Source organism: Rhopilema esculentum, chromosome 8 (genome assembly GCF_057945365.1).
Source record: "Rhopilema esculentum isolate cy_ngs chromosome 8, ASM5794536v1, whole genome shotgun sequence".
NCBI lineage: Eukaryota > Metazoa > Cnidaria > Scyphozoa > Rhizostomeae > Rhizostomatidae > Rhopilema > Rhopilema esculentum.
The window spans coordinates 7892700-7907124 of NC_142822.1; the positions used below are offsets into that span (position 1 = coordinate 7892700).

At 38.5% G+C, this 14425-nt stretch overlaps 1 protein-coding gene across 1 annotated transcript; it reads right to left on the minus strand.

Annotated features, from left to right (window-relative positions):
* Positions 1–393: 393 nt before the first annotated feature.
* LOC135694299 (low-density lipoprotein receptor) lies at positions 394–13944 on the minus strand. Its single transcript, XM_065212982.2, has 11 exons — positions 13741–13944; positions 13025–13147; positions 8143–8259; positions 7312–7446; positions 6671–6793; positions 5865–5990; positions 5271–5561; positions 4144–4249; positions 3149–3543; positions 1764–1903; positions 394–1620 (listed from the first exon to the last, which is right to left on the minus strand). The coding sequence occupies exons 1-10, from the start codon at positions 13796–13798 to the stop codon at positions 1764–1766; spliced, it is 1614 nt and encodes a 537-aa protein (XP_065069054.2). The 5' UTR covers positions 13799–13944; the 3' UTR covers positions 394–1620.
* Positions 13945–14425: the final 481 nt, after the last annotated feature.

Sequence of the window (14425 nt, forward strand, 5' to 3'; positions counted from 1 at the left end):
CTGAAATTCAATAGAGCTGGTTGCTTTCAGAGGTTCTGCTGCAATGATTGGGCCATATTTTATAGAAGACTGAGACACTGAGAGGTGACTGAACTGAGCACAACTGAACAATCATATTGGTCAGTAGTGGTACAAAATCCTGATAAGAACTTCTTGTAGACTAGTGTTGAACTGGCCCTGAAGTTGGAGAGTTTTGAACACACTCGTTATGCTGGATGGGCAGAATCTTAAACATAGCACCAGCTGGGCGAACTCGGGGGAGGGGGAGAGATGCAAAATAACAGGGCAAACTCGGGGGAGGGGTGGACAACAAGGTGGAATGAAAAATAAGAACTTGACACTACTTCAATGAACAACGGCTAAGTTGCAGAAGCAGACAAAAAGACAAAGTGATGAAAACGAGAGTATCTATTCACTAAAAACTAATTATATGAAATGGAAAACAAGACCAACACACAAAATTATGTTTTAAGAAAAATCCAAACAAAATTCTTTACATGCTGCGATTAAATACTCGATACCATACAATATAATAGCGAAAAAAATATTCTATACAGGAATAAAAGGTCCTGAAAATACAACATCCCATCTGCATCTAGAGATTCTAGTTCTTTTTGTAGAAACAGCCATGCAAAAAGTTATGTTCAGTTCACTTGGAATGCCTTAAATCAACGCCATCAAAGATATTTCCATGTTTTACTGGCTTGCGTGCAGACTCTTGTAAGAAGCTAAAGAACATGTTTTGCACGTAGATTGCACGCAGGATGGGCTCTGCACACTGGCCATTCTCTGCACGCAAGATACGCTCAACGTGCAATATTACTTACGTTGAATTATCAAGTTTATATTACATAAACGTCCGCTAAAATATTGGAGACAAGTAGCTTCTAAAGAGAAATTTTTTGACATGGTCGAAATCAAGATAAAATAAGGAGCTCAATTTATCTTGTCGAAATGAAATTAAAAAGAATAAAGCAGTGTACGAACGGAGATCTAATCAATGCACTGGGGCGTTTTATCAGACCTATTCAGAATTGAGTTGTACGTCGTTCTAATCAGGAAGCGGCCAGTGGCGGCGCCAAGGGGTGGTATGGGGGGGGGGGGTAATTACCTCCCCACTTTTCTGAAAATATGGTCTATATGTTTCTTCTAAAAATGGATTAAAAAGCGCTGGGTAGGGGTAGATCAAATTTCCCAAGGAAAGGGACGAATCACTGAAATGAGGCAAAAGGGGCGTGGTCACACTGGTCACGCCCATTACCCTCCCACTCTGTAATAGCTGGCGCCGCCACTGGAAGCGGCGACTCGGACTGGTTAAAAACGACGGAAGCGGAAAATCAGCGAGAGTCGCAAGGATTGTAAAACACCAAAGATGCTCATCCTCCAGATTTGGTTAACCTCTAATTAAAGTGTATATATTTGACAGAACATATAGTTTGTATACAATATTTGAACAAAATGAATTTTAAGTTCAAAGCAACATCTACTAGCTCGGAAAAAGAACAAGCAATTCACCGCACGACAAAATATGGCGTATGACAGACGTATACACTGGTATGGCAGAAAAGTCCTTGTAATCATGGGAAAAGCAATCGGATTTCTAGGAACACTTTTCTTTACCTGAAACAAAGGACGAACCACGTGTGAGCACTATGAAAACATTGTTAAAACGCAAAAGCCTTGGCTGAAAAAACTGAGGGTAAGGACACGTCTGTAAAGTAAGTACTACTAAAAATCGTGACTATCAAACTATTGAGACTTACCTAATTCATTCTGCAACCTTTCTGACCAGCTTTCAAGACAAAGCCATTCCTACATTGACAAGAATACCCTTGGTCCGTGACCGAGCTCAGGAGGCAGAGATGTTCACAGCCGCCATTTTTCTTTTCGCAAGGATTTTTATCTGCAATGAGAAATGCAAATTGATAAATTGTTTGGACCAACATCAGCTGGAATGATGGGGAAACTCAGCTAGGTAAGCTATGTTCTCCTAGCTAAAAGTTCGTCCCATTTACATGTGGACGTGGCAGAGAAATTAACAAAAACTTTAGGTATATGTGTCAAATTACCGAGTATATGTAAAAAAATATGCAAGTTAGAAAGAAACTTCCACACAGACACTACCACCCACATTCTTTAACACAACCCACTCCCCCCCCCCCACATTCTTTAACATAAAATCCCCCCTGTAAGCCCGTTCAGTTTGATATCTCGCTACGAGTCGCATGCTTCCTCTGTCTAGGTCTTCGCTCACATGACAACTCCGAGTACAGTTAAACCCATTTTACTCTCCCTTATCTCTATCCTCTGTGTACCATTCACTGCGATGCATTTACACCTTTTCACGTTTACCAATCAACTTTCACCATCAGGAGAAAATGTCAACTTTACTTTTTCAAAGTATTATCATATTGCGACTTACTTTTCTTAAAGTTGCATCGCTTCTCGTCAATTTGAGAATAAAACGATGAACGTGTTGTTGTACTTTAACGAAGGGATTAACAACGGATGTCCAAGGGACTTCAGTTCCCGAGAACTGCAAGGGACGTTATTGCAAACACAATAAAGATTGCTTCTACACCTTGATCATGTGAGGCCTTACAAGCTTTTTACCCATTAGTACGAAGACGAGAATCAACATCACCACCAACAACAACACAGCAACAACACCACATTTTATGAACAAACGCACCTGGATGGGAACCCTTGCGTTAAAAGCACTGATCTATAAAAAAGACTGGATCGAGCTTCCTATTGTCTTGAAACACCAAAGTTTGAAGCCTGTTCAATTTCAAAAGGAAGAGGGCCCCAAACAATAGCGGGAAGCCATTCCTCAAAACCAATACTTGAACGATATGAATTCGTAAGAGCTGCAATGCTGTGTGTATGATTGCTGAAAAAGAACAAGGCCAGAGCAGCTGAAAACATTGCTAGGACTGACACTTAAGGCCGTCTCCTAGCATAGGCTGTTCTGGGGCCCTCTTCTCGGATGGCGACACTCTGGTCACATTAGAAGCTCGATCCAGTCTTTTTTATAGATCAGTGGTTAAAAGACACAATTTTTAGAACAGTGAGCAAGACCACGTGGCAAGCAAAATTTCACGGGCCACAACGCCTTAAATAATGATAATATGAACTAATTCCTTACGTTTTGGCTTGGCGGCAACATGATTTATATGGACAGTGTATGGCTTGAAATAAGCTCCTCTGATCTCTCTCTTGTTTCTTCCATCAAATTTGCTGGCTCTGAACACATTTCCCCGAGTCTGGGTCCAAAACAGAGAGCCTTCAAAAACAGCCAAACCAAACGATGACACGGTGTTGGAGGTAATTATCTGCCTCACGTCTTTTCCATCAAAATCACTTGAAGCAATATACCCATTGCCACTATCAACCCAGTATAGTCGATTGAGCAACTGATCAACTGCAACAGCGTTAGGCCATCTCAATGTATCTGATCCAAGAATGGTTTTTCGATCAGCGCCATCCATGCTTGATCTTTCGATTTTCGGATTACTTCCCCAGTCACTCCAAAAAACAAACCTGCAAAATAAAATCTTTTTATCAATGAAAGATGAATCAAAGCTGTATGACAGTCTCCAGGTGATCGAATTAGACCTGAAACTTGAAGTAGCGCCTTTGAACCGTCTTACTTTATACACCAAAAGCGGGTACAGCTCGTGCATTTTCTGACTGGATGGTAAACAATAATTTGCATTAAAACCCGTACTGGTTGGCCCAAGGATTCGCCAGATACAGAAAAATTGCTAAATTCTCAATTTCAGGAAAAAACTTGAGGGAAATCGTTGATATTAAAAATGAAGTCTTCTGAAACTAAACGGGCAACGAGCAAAGCTGTAATGTGTATGTAACCATCTAAGAACATTAGGCCAAAGAACGCATATAGCTGTATTGAATACAACCTCAATTGAAAAAATGAGCATTTTGTATTCATCGACAAATCATGTAATCAAGCGGTCAATGATAAATCAATGATTGCAAATCAACCAGCAATCAGGTAACGAAAATAACGATACTGTTTAAATTGAGAAGCTTTCCTCATTTACAAAAGATTGGATTAAAATACTAGACGGGCTGTAGAATTGATTCAAATAAATCCAAGATAAGAGCAACAAGACAAACCTTTTAGCTGGTGCAACTGCAATGCCCCTTGGCATTTGTAGTCCAGTATCGAACAAGGTTTTCCTAAAACGTCCATTTACATCGGATACTTCAATTTTAGCCTCATCTGAAAAATTTGAGACACAGAAAAGGTGGATAAAAGAATTTTGTCAGAAAGGAGCAGGTAAACATCACTATGCAATCAGCGCCGAAATTTGAAGCATAGGGACAAAATTTAGCGCGATTTTCACATTTCTATGAAAACCTATTTGCCAATCTGAATATTGTTTCATAAATAGATATTCTACCATAACCTTTGTCAAAATACTATGAAAACGGAATGCACATACATTTTACAAATTAATTGCAACTGGCAAGGCCTCCAAAAACAGAATACCAGGTAGAACTCTTTTGCAATGCCGCAATCTCGTGGCATTAGGCAGATGCTATTTAAAAGTATTGCATAGACAAGACTAATTCAATCAACTGCCACAAATGCAGTAATTAGAAAATTCCAGATAAATAAGAAGACAAGGCGCGTAAAGGTATCCAATTAAAAAGTGACTGTTTTCATTATAAGCTGAATGCTCTTTGACACAGTTAAGCTCGTATTTGGTGAGCTCAAGCCAGAAAAAGGAACACTTTCTAAAAAAATCCACAAAGAACGAGTTTCTGTCTATCTGTCGAGAATAATATTCAAAGGTTTCTATCATTAAATGATAACTAAAACAATTTGGCAAAATTTTACAGTTTTCTTGCTAATTGCTTAAAAAGAAGGGACATGGATAAAAAACATTAAAAGTGTAAGAAACCAAGAACTTAATAGATTGTGTCGATTTAGCTATGTCTAGCTATTATGGACCTCGTTGAACGTTTAATATGAATAATGAATAGAGCCTAGATTTATACAGTTCAAAATCTGTAGAGCCTAGACATACACTACAATTTTTTGTCATTTTTTGTGTTTTCTATCACAATTCCATCATACCAGCGGCCCCGACCGATCATGAGGGTGGGGATCAACAGCATGTCAAAGGACAGGCGCCACTTCAATGGAGGCCATAGTATGCACCATAGAAAGACAAGTTAGTTGAAATCGAAAAAACAAAGAAATCAAATGATAAGATGCACTGAAAGGCTTCCCCCACCTGCATTTGTCCAGTAGATGTTGTTCCCTATCCAATCAACTGCAATTCCTTCAGCACGTGTTAACTTTCCATTCACGATTACAGCAACATTTTTTGTATCATTTAAGTGTACACGTGATATGGTTTTCTTGACGTAGTCTGCCCAGTAAACATGTCCATCATGAGGATTGACATCCATAGCGAGGCAGCCTCCCATTGCCTTGCCATAGACAATACGGCTGCTATCAGCATCATCCAAGCTAAACTGCGAAATGTCGACCAAATTAGCAATCATCAAGGAAGGCTCTTTGCCTGAAAACAAACAATACTAGTTAGTCACATTATTTAAAACGAAATTACGTATAGAAGAGAAGAGACTAGACAGCTTAAAACACGCACTTGAATTTCGTATCCCTTCAAATTGACGTAACAAAAAGCACTTATAGCTTTCCTGCTTACAGGTTCATCTAGATAAAGAAATTTGCTACTCTGTGTATTACAGCTGAGATCTGACTATTGTGGCCAGAATTCCTGTAAAACTGGTAATTTCTGTAAAACAATTTGATAGAACAGGCCACTAGCAGTAGACTGCATGCATTACTTATTGTTAATCACCTTTAGCTTTGCAAGACCTGCCATCTGGTTGTAGTGTGTATTCACTGGTGCATTGGCACTTATATGAACCGGCAGTGTTCTGGCATTGTTGTTCGCATGTACCATAGGTAGCACATTCATCAATATCTGTGGAGAAGAAAAACTCTCAAACTCGCTCAAACTGGGCATTATAACAATGCCTCGTTTCCATTAGAATAAAAGAAGATTATCTTTTGGACACAGGGTAATTTTAGTGGGTAGCGCTAAAATGAACAAAAGTGGCCTTCGTTGGCGTTTGTTTACAGTTTTCCGTTATCTGATTGGTCAGAACTTGGGGGTGTGTCTGCTGTATTAACCAATCAAAGATTTGAAGCTCATGCTTTTAGACACTATTAAGCAAAGAAATGACACACAGATGACGCCCTGCATGCCGGGGCAGAATATTAGTTTGAACTTTAACTCGAATTCGTGAGATATTGGATTCTCGGCGTCGTCTTGCCTTGCTGCCACCTATTACCAGATTTTCAACTTGCCAAGGTTCGTTTGAAATTGCGCGCACACATTTAGCATTCAGACATCAGAAGTTTCCAACAATCTAACAATCTATAATGCATTGGCGTGATCTTAATATCAGCCTAAGCGTATACTAATTGTTATTGTTTTCCGCTAATAGCTTATGCTTATAACCACATGCTAAAGGTCTCTAATAGCTTTGATTAACAGAGTTCGCTGAAACACGTGGTCTGTCTTTTGCTTCAAACTTTCTCTCTGTTGAACCCAAATTCGCAACAAATCAAACTGATGTTAGAGTGTTCGAGGCTACATACCAGCGCAGGAGTTGCCGTCATTTTGCAGCACAAAGCCAGGCTTGCATGAGCATTTGAATCCAATAGCCAAATCGTGGCAGATTTGTGAGCACCCGCCATTTGAGACAAGGCATTCGTCCACACCTTAGAAGATAAAGAGCATGTGAGGCTAAAGTTAAGCATTTGAACTGAAACTGCTTTGACAAGCTATCCACAAAGTAACATCCCTTAGAGTTGAGTTAGTGATCAAGCATATTTGCCATGATAATTAGCTGTAGAATCGGCCATCTATAACCCCTTCTCACACTAACCAACCTGGGCCATGCTAAGTGGTGTTATGAACCATCTTTCCAACTTAGAAAATAATATCATGTACTGACAGGCGAGCATTTTAATTGAAAAAAGTGCCTATCAATTAATATTGATACGTCTAGCTTGAAATAAAGGGGAGTATGGCAAGTGAAATTATGAGCAAAAATGACTTACAATGCTTGATCAAGCAAATTCTCTAACACCTGTCGATTAGATTTCGCATATCTTTCGGAAGACAGAAGAATGAATAAAGTTTTGTTTTGAAGGGCATTATTTTCCAATCATTAGCCAGTAGACCAACAAAATCAAAGCTTGATATATGACACGTTCTTCACGTAAACAGTCCTTACCACAGTCCTTCGATTCGTCGTCTCCGTTTGGACAATCCTTATGTTTGTTACAAACATTCTTTCCGTCGATACAGTTGTCAGTTCCGGCACAACGAAATGCTCCTTCAAAGTTACAAGAAAATGACGGGAACGTAGCTACAAAAAAGTTACCCAAGATCAAATATAAGCCGTAAAAGAATTTAACATAACTACGCTAGTCGGTAAGGCTTCAATGGAAAAGTGCAGATGACTATAGCCAGTGGCGTAGATAGTAAAATTTATAGGAGCGACAAGAAACAAAGGTATTCTGACAAAATCTGATAAGAATTTGTATTTTTTATTAACTTGAACATCACGTAACGACAGCAGAACTGGAATTAAAAAATATTTTGATGTATCCATATATTCTCGTTTAGATTAAAAAGGACAACTATTTTAAATTTACGCCAAGTTCAAAAGATTTCCGACAAAATAGAAGTTTGGTTTTACAAGAGTTTTTTTTGCCCCCCCCCCTTTAACTACGCCATTGATTAGACATTGTGTCAATAAATAAATTAATTTCAGGTAACTGGATACGGGGGCCAAATCCAGTTTTATGGGGTTTTAGAGAAAGCGTAGGAATTTAAAAAACATTTAAAAACCAAATCCAGGAATTTAAAAAAAACCATTTAAATCGAACTCGCTGTAATTTGAACATTTTTACATTTCTCCAGAGAGTATGAACAAGACAGATTCGACTGAATATCGTAAATACTTTGTTTTAAAAAAATGAATTAAGATTTACTGTCAATAATTCGAAAATACTTTTAATGAAAGAATGAGCTGAAAAATTGAAAGACAAAACATTCTTACAACAGCCAACTTCATCCGAATTGTCTCCGCAGTTGTCAACAGAATCGCATCGCAGCGACTTCGAAATGCATTTTTTGTTTTTGCACTTGAATTGCGTTTCTTCACAGCGCTGTCTCTCTAGAAATAAGAGATAACAATAAAAAATTGGTAGCAGACATTGATACTTCTACAATAGCATAGGTTCCGCGGCTGTCTCTCTAGAAAAAAGGGGTAACAATTAAAAATTCAAACATTGACGTTTCTACGACACAATAATGATTAGTTGCAGCCTGATGCAATGGCGAAACAGGAGCTCAGGGACTAGACTAAAACCTGTTTGGACGGCTGCGGGCTGTTGCAGTCATTTGAAGATATGATTGGGTTCGATACACATTCGCTTTATATTCAGGGAGATGTTTCATACACAATACCCAGGTTTTTATCTACGGGGAGGTCCATCCGCAGTTGTCAAAATTCACCCAAAAGTATCCATAACAAATTCAACAAAGCGAAAATTATCAGCTAGAAAGCTTTGATAAGACCTACAAATATAAAAAAACAAAATTTGATGTTGAACACATAAGAGACCTCTAAAGTTTATTATCAAAATTACGATTTTACCCGGACAAAAATAATAAAAAGCTGTAATTTGGCACATAGGTTCCATATGATACTGGGAACCAAAAAAAGCCCTATCAATTGGACATGGGGATTTCCTTATTTGGGCAAATCCCATATGGCGCACTGATCAGCAGGGGTTCAAATTTTGATGTCACTAAAACCACATTATATGTACATATTCTGAAAGACAGTTTCATGCTGAACAACTTTTATTCAAAATACACGCCCTTACAATGTGGAAATGAATACTTTCTGGTCAAAAATAGCAGATAGGGGGCAACTGGGCAATAGAATGTATACAGTGGTGGCGCCAGGAAAGGGCTATGGCGCTACAGTCCCTCCATCGGAAGCATCTAGCCCCCCTATCGGAAGAAAATTTTAGGTTATCGTCGGAGCAAATTTGACAAAATAACGTACGAAAACTGCATATTATAGTCAATTTAGCCCCCCCTGTTGGAAGCTCCAACCCCTCTGTCGGAAGATTTCTGGCGCCACCTCTGAATGTATATAAGTTTATTTATCAACAACTTATATATTAACAAGATCAAAACATGCGATGATGAAATCCTATCCAACAAGGAGCAGGTTAAGAATCCCGCTAAACATTTTGAAATTTCTGCAACCCGTGTATTATTCTGAGAAAATCTGCGAAAATCCGGCAAGTGTGTAGAATCCCCTCGTTCCGTTGAGAAATTGCCATATTTCCACAATCTACGACAAATTTCCGTAAAATTCTGTTCTTCCGCAAACACTGATGACATCTTCATTTGGAGAAAAAAGACAAGGATCTACCCTGTGCCTTGCAGACAAATATTCTTGCTGGTAATAACTGCGGGTACGAAGGTCTTTTAATGCAGAACACGGGAAAAGGTGAACCACGTTGAAGTATATATATTTGTCTCAAGATTTTCCAATTTCCAAGTCCGGGTTTTCCGTTTTTCATAACTATTTTCCGGGTTTTGGGTCCTGGGTACTCTCAAAACACCCTCCTTTTTATGTGCGCACTTCCCAATTGAAAAGTTTGCAATTTTTGGGATTCTACGTAATTTGGAAGCTATCTCTTTTTCTGGTAAAGAAGGGCATAAAGGGAATATTCCTGGCCCAGCATCAAGCTGTAGTTTTGTGCAGCGACTTTGAATTTGCACTGAATTTGACAGCGTTTTTTACGTCTTAGTAACAAAAATTACTAAGATGGAGGGTGTCAATGGAAAAAGTTGAAAACCTGTCAGAATTGAAATCTTCATCTTTAAATTAGTTTATAATGAAAAAATCATGTTGTTTGGACCGTTCGGTCGCGAGTTACTATTTTTGAATATTTAGATAGTTCTTTAGATTTGACCGGAATTTGCTGCTGCAGTGAAAAATTTTTTTCACTAGAGTCAGCCCGGGCTGAGTGGGCCCGGGTTGAGTCAGCCCGGGCAAAATTCTAATGATTTTGCATTGATAAAACTTGCGATATAAAATGAAAATATTCAGCAAGAGTGTCAGCCATTTTTTCCGCGCGCTTTTCAATATTCACTAGTCCCACTTTGTTTCTGCCCAATCACCACTTATTTGCATATTCTAAGGGTAAGTATGTTAAATAAAAGTTATTCAGCATGAAATTATCTTTCAAAAGATGTACATACTTTGTGGTTTTAGCAACATTAAAATTTTGAACCACTACTGATCAGTGTGCCATTATGGTATTTGCCCAAATAAGGAATTCCCAATGTCCAATTGATGGGGCTTTTTTTCTGGTAATTTCCAACTTAGTATAGAACATCTGTGCCAAATTACAGCTTATATTATTTTTATCCGGGTTAGACCGTTTTTACATCTAATTCCACCACACTATAGTCATAGTTATTTAGACTGTTTCCTATACACATCTGTTCTTTTAGCCCGGGCTGACTCAGCTTAAACACATCTGTTCTTTTATTCCTGTTTTGGTATGGTTTTGAGTTTTTGACTCATAAATAAAGGTTTATTGTTCAATCAGGTACCCAAAATATCAGCTCACAAGTTTCTTGCCAATAATTATCGGATGGATTCTCCCGTATATCAAAAGTTCAAGTGAACACCCCCCTGGGCGACCCTGGGATGCGGATCATAACAAATAGACTATGCTAAACATTTTCACTTTTTCACAGGGACAAAAATTAAAAAAAGCAAAATAATTAGATTTGAAATAACATATCACACAAAGAATATTCGCAAAAAAGCAGCTTCTAGGCAGAAAAATGTTTTGGATTATCAAATACTTGGGAATGCTTGGGGATTATCAAATACTCGGGCCGACCGCAAGCTCCAGTCCGGAAAATTCTAACATCTCTCAGAAGCTGCACTTGAGCTGCACTGAAGCTGCACTGGAGCACCGCATGTTTCTTTCTATCGTCGATGAAGACAGACGAAAGAAGACAGACAAAAAAAGTGACGTGGAGGTTCTTCAGTAATTAAGATTCTTCAATGTCACAATTCAATATGTTTACTTATGGAAAATAAACAATATGCATGTTTGCGCTGGAGTTCACTGTATGCCACTCATGACCAGAAAGAGAAGCCATTATTGTGGAAAATGTTATAACACTTCAACGTATTTATTACCAGTAGAAATGTCGCGAAAATGTTTTGAAAACTGTCTAGAATTTTTACGATAACGCTACGCCACTTGTGACTTCTACTCGCCCCAACCTATTTTTGATGATACAAATTCACCGAAACTATTATTTCCAGTAATTATTATTGCGCATTCCTTCTGGTTGCATCTCGATATTTTGTGTTTTGAATTGTACTGAATTTGCAAAGTTGCACGGCTACAAATAACCATCATCAGAGCACTAAAATATTGGCAGGGATCGAAGAATACAAATTTTTATATGACCAGTCATGTGATGAGGTAATTCAATTAAAATCTCATTAAAAATTCATATCTTAAAAATATTTGATGTTTGATGTGGCAAATTTGAGCGACATTTGTGATCTAGTTGGCGACATAGCAAACGTAAAGCAACAATTTTCATGGTAATGAGTTAGTGCTTAGCACGAACTGATGTTAATGCGATTGTGGGGAGATAATGTCTGCAGTATTGCTGCATCTTCACATTTTTGCTAAAATTCAAAACCAGCTTTAAATATGGAGATACAATCTAGAACGCATGCATCCGTCATTTGGCCACTACACAGATAGAATTCTCCATACATGTAGTAGGGCAGGGGCTCATTGGTTGAGGGGGCTAGGGACTATCCCTCCCCCCCAAGTATTCCAAATTTGTCCAGAGATTTCGGAGATCCCGCTACTTTACAATACCTTTGCTTTTCCAAATGGCGGATTCCGAGAAGAGCTAGGCTTCTAAGCTAAGCACCTAATTTATTTATTTCATCAAATAGTTTATCATATTGGAAGTCCTTTTTAGTCTTAAGAGGGGCACAGCGCTAATTACGAAGTCTAGTAAGAAGTTTGATCCTTTTTCAAAGGCGGCTCTTGCTAAATTAAAAAACCGAAAAAAAAACATTTTGATGACGTCATCACTCAGAAAACTCTTTTGCGGCTTGCGTGTAGGTCAGTAAACGCCAAAGGGTATGAAGCCGCGAAAGAAGGTTCCACGACAAGGAAAGCTTCCGAAATCCGAAGATCACAGAGAGCCGTCAAAACATTGCACGACACACCTTTGATACTCCTCCATCCTGCTGTGATTACGAAACACGTTTTCAACGGAGAAGATTTTCAAACAAGGTCATTTCTATTCAGCCCTCAACACTATCTAGAGAAAGGGCTCGAAAATAGTCTATGATTTGACTTTTTACAGATCGGCAAACTCTGTTACCGGCAGGATTCAGTTTGCTAGTTCACGAATTTATCGGTGAATAATTGGCCTGGGAAATTATTTCTGGGTGGAAAAGAGGAGGGAAAGGAAACGATCAAGTGAGAATGCACGAGCGTGTTACATGAATGAATAAATGAATGAATAAATGAATGAATGAATGAATACATGCATGAATTAATTAATTAATTAATCAATTAATGATGAAGGGTGAACGAACGATTAAAGGACGAAAGAGTGAACGAATAAATGAACCAACGAAAAGATATGTTGATGAATGAATGATTGAAGGAATAAATAAATCAAGGAATAGACGAATAGAGGAATGAATAGATGGGTGAACGAACGAATTAAGGCGTTAAACAGGAGGAGATCTACGAACATGCTTTAATTATGACTAACCGAAAACTTTAAGCATCCAATTAAAAAAATTGTTTCAACAAAGCGAACAAGAGTTATAAACAAATTGAAAATCTTACTGCAGTTTCGCTCGTCTGACCTGTCCTTGCAATCGTCCTCCCCATCGCATCGCCAAGACTTGTGAATGCACCCCTGGCCGTTCTCACATTGAAATTCCGTCACTGTGTTGCACTTTTTAGCACCTTCAAATAATATATATACACGTTTAAGCGACCAAATTTAGTTAAGCAAATTTCATCTAAAATTGTTACTGATGGCTTTTCCCGACTATTTAATGGGACAGTAATTTAATGTTATGGTAAATAATTAAACTTAGAGCAACAATGTCAACTTTCATTTCAACTAGAATTCACAATTAAACTGGATTTTGAAAACTATTTTCTTTTTGTTACTCCATAACCCTGTTAGTATTGGATGTCCTTTATACCTATGAGCGAATTCCCCTAGAACTGCAAGAAACAATAGTACAATGAAGAGTCCCTCCTTTTTGAACTATGTTAAGATGCTACAAATTTATGAGCAAATTTCAACATGAAAATTAAAGATTTTGCTGCTCTGTCTACTTTTGAGGTAAAAATCAACTCTGAAGGGGGTTTCAGCTTTGCTGTTTGCACTCAGGACACGGCGTGGCTAGAGGCAAAGAAAAAGAACCAAAAATTCAATGCAGTTGCATGTCATTGTGCAGAATCAGGCCAAATCTCCAGATATCATGCAACCACTCCATTCAAACTGCAAAGACTCGATGTAAGACATGAAAACGCAAATGCCTACTTACCACAACTGGCGACGTAAAACATTGCCGAAATGCAAAGAAAAGCTTCCTTGAAATTCATACTGCAAAACAAAGCTGCTGCAGCAAGTCCTGCTACAAAAAATTCAGCTAACCTCAACAGCGCACCTGGTCAAGAAGAAACTACGTATTTCTAATTGAAAATTCGAAATTTATTACGATTGTTGTGACAATCGCAGCTTGAAGGGGATTCTCTTTGTTTATTAATACGGTGATGAAAACCTCCTGATATCATCAGATCGAACCATCATCTGCACGATTGCAAATTACGTCATTTCGCGGCATGAACCCATTTCTATAGCCGCCGTGAGGCCTAAGGACGCCAGCCGAATTAAAAGGCAGAGAAATGATCTTGAATACTGTACAAACAGAAAGTCCTTTTTCAGCTTCTTCAGGACGAAACTGAACGCCCCCTGCCGTACTCCGCGCTATCACAGAAATGATATCAAGGCACTTGATGTCAAATACCTCTTTATTATGAGAACACAATTTTACCAGAACGCCAAGGCTCGATTTGCCAAAAATATCGAAACGCAAGGAGATACCCAGCCTGAAAAAACAATGTGCTTTTGAAATCTTTTTCTTGTATTATGCCAAAGTAGCGGATTCATCATAGCATACTGGCATAGTACCTACCTGGCATAGTACCTAACCTTTGTTTGGACATTAG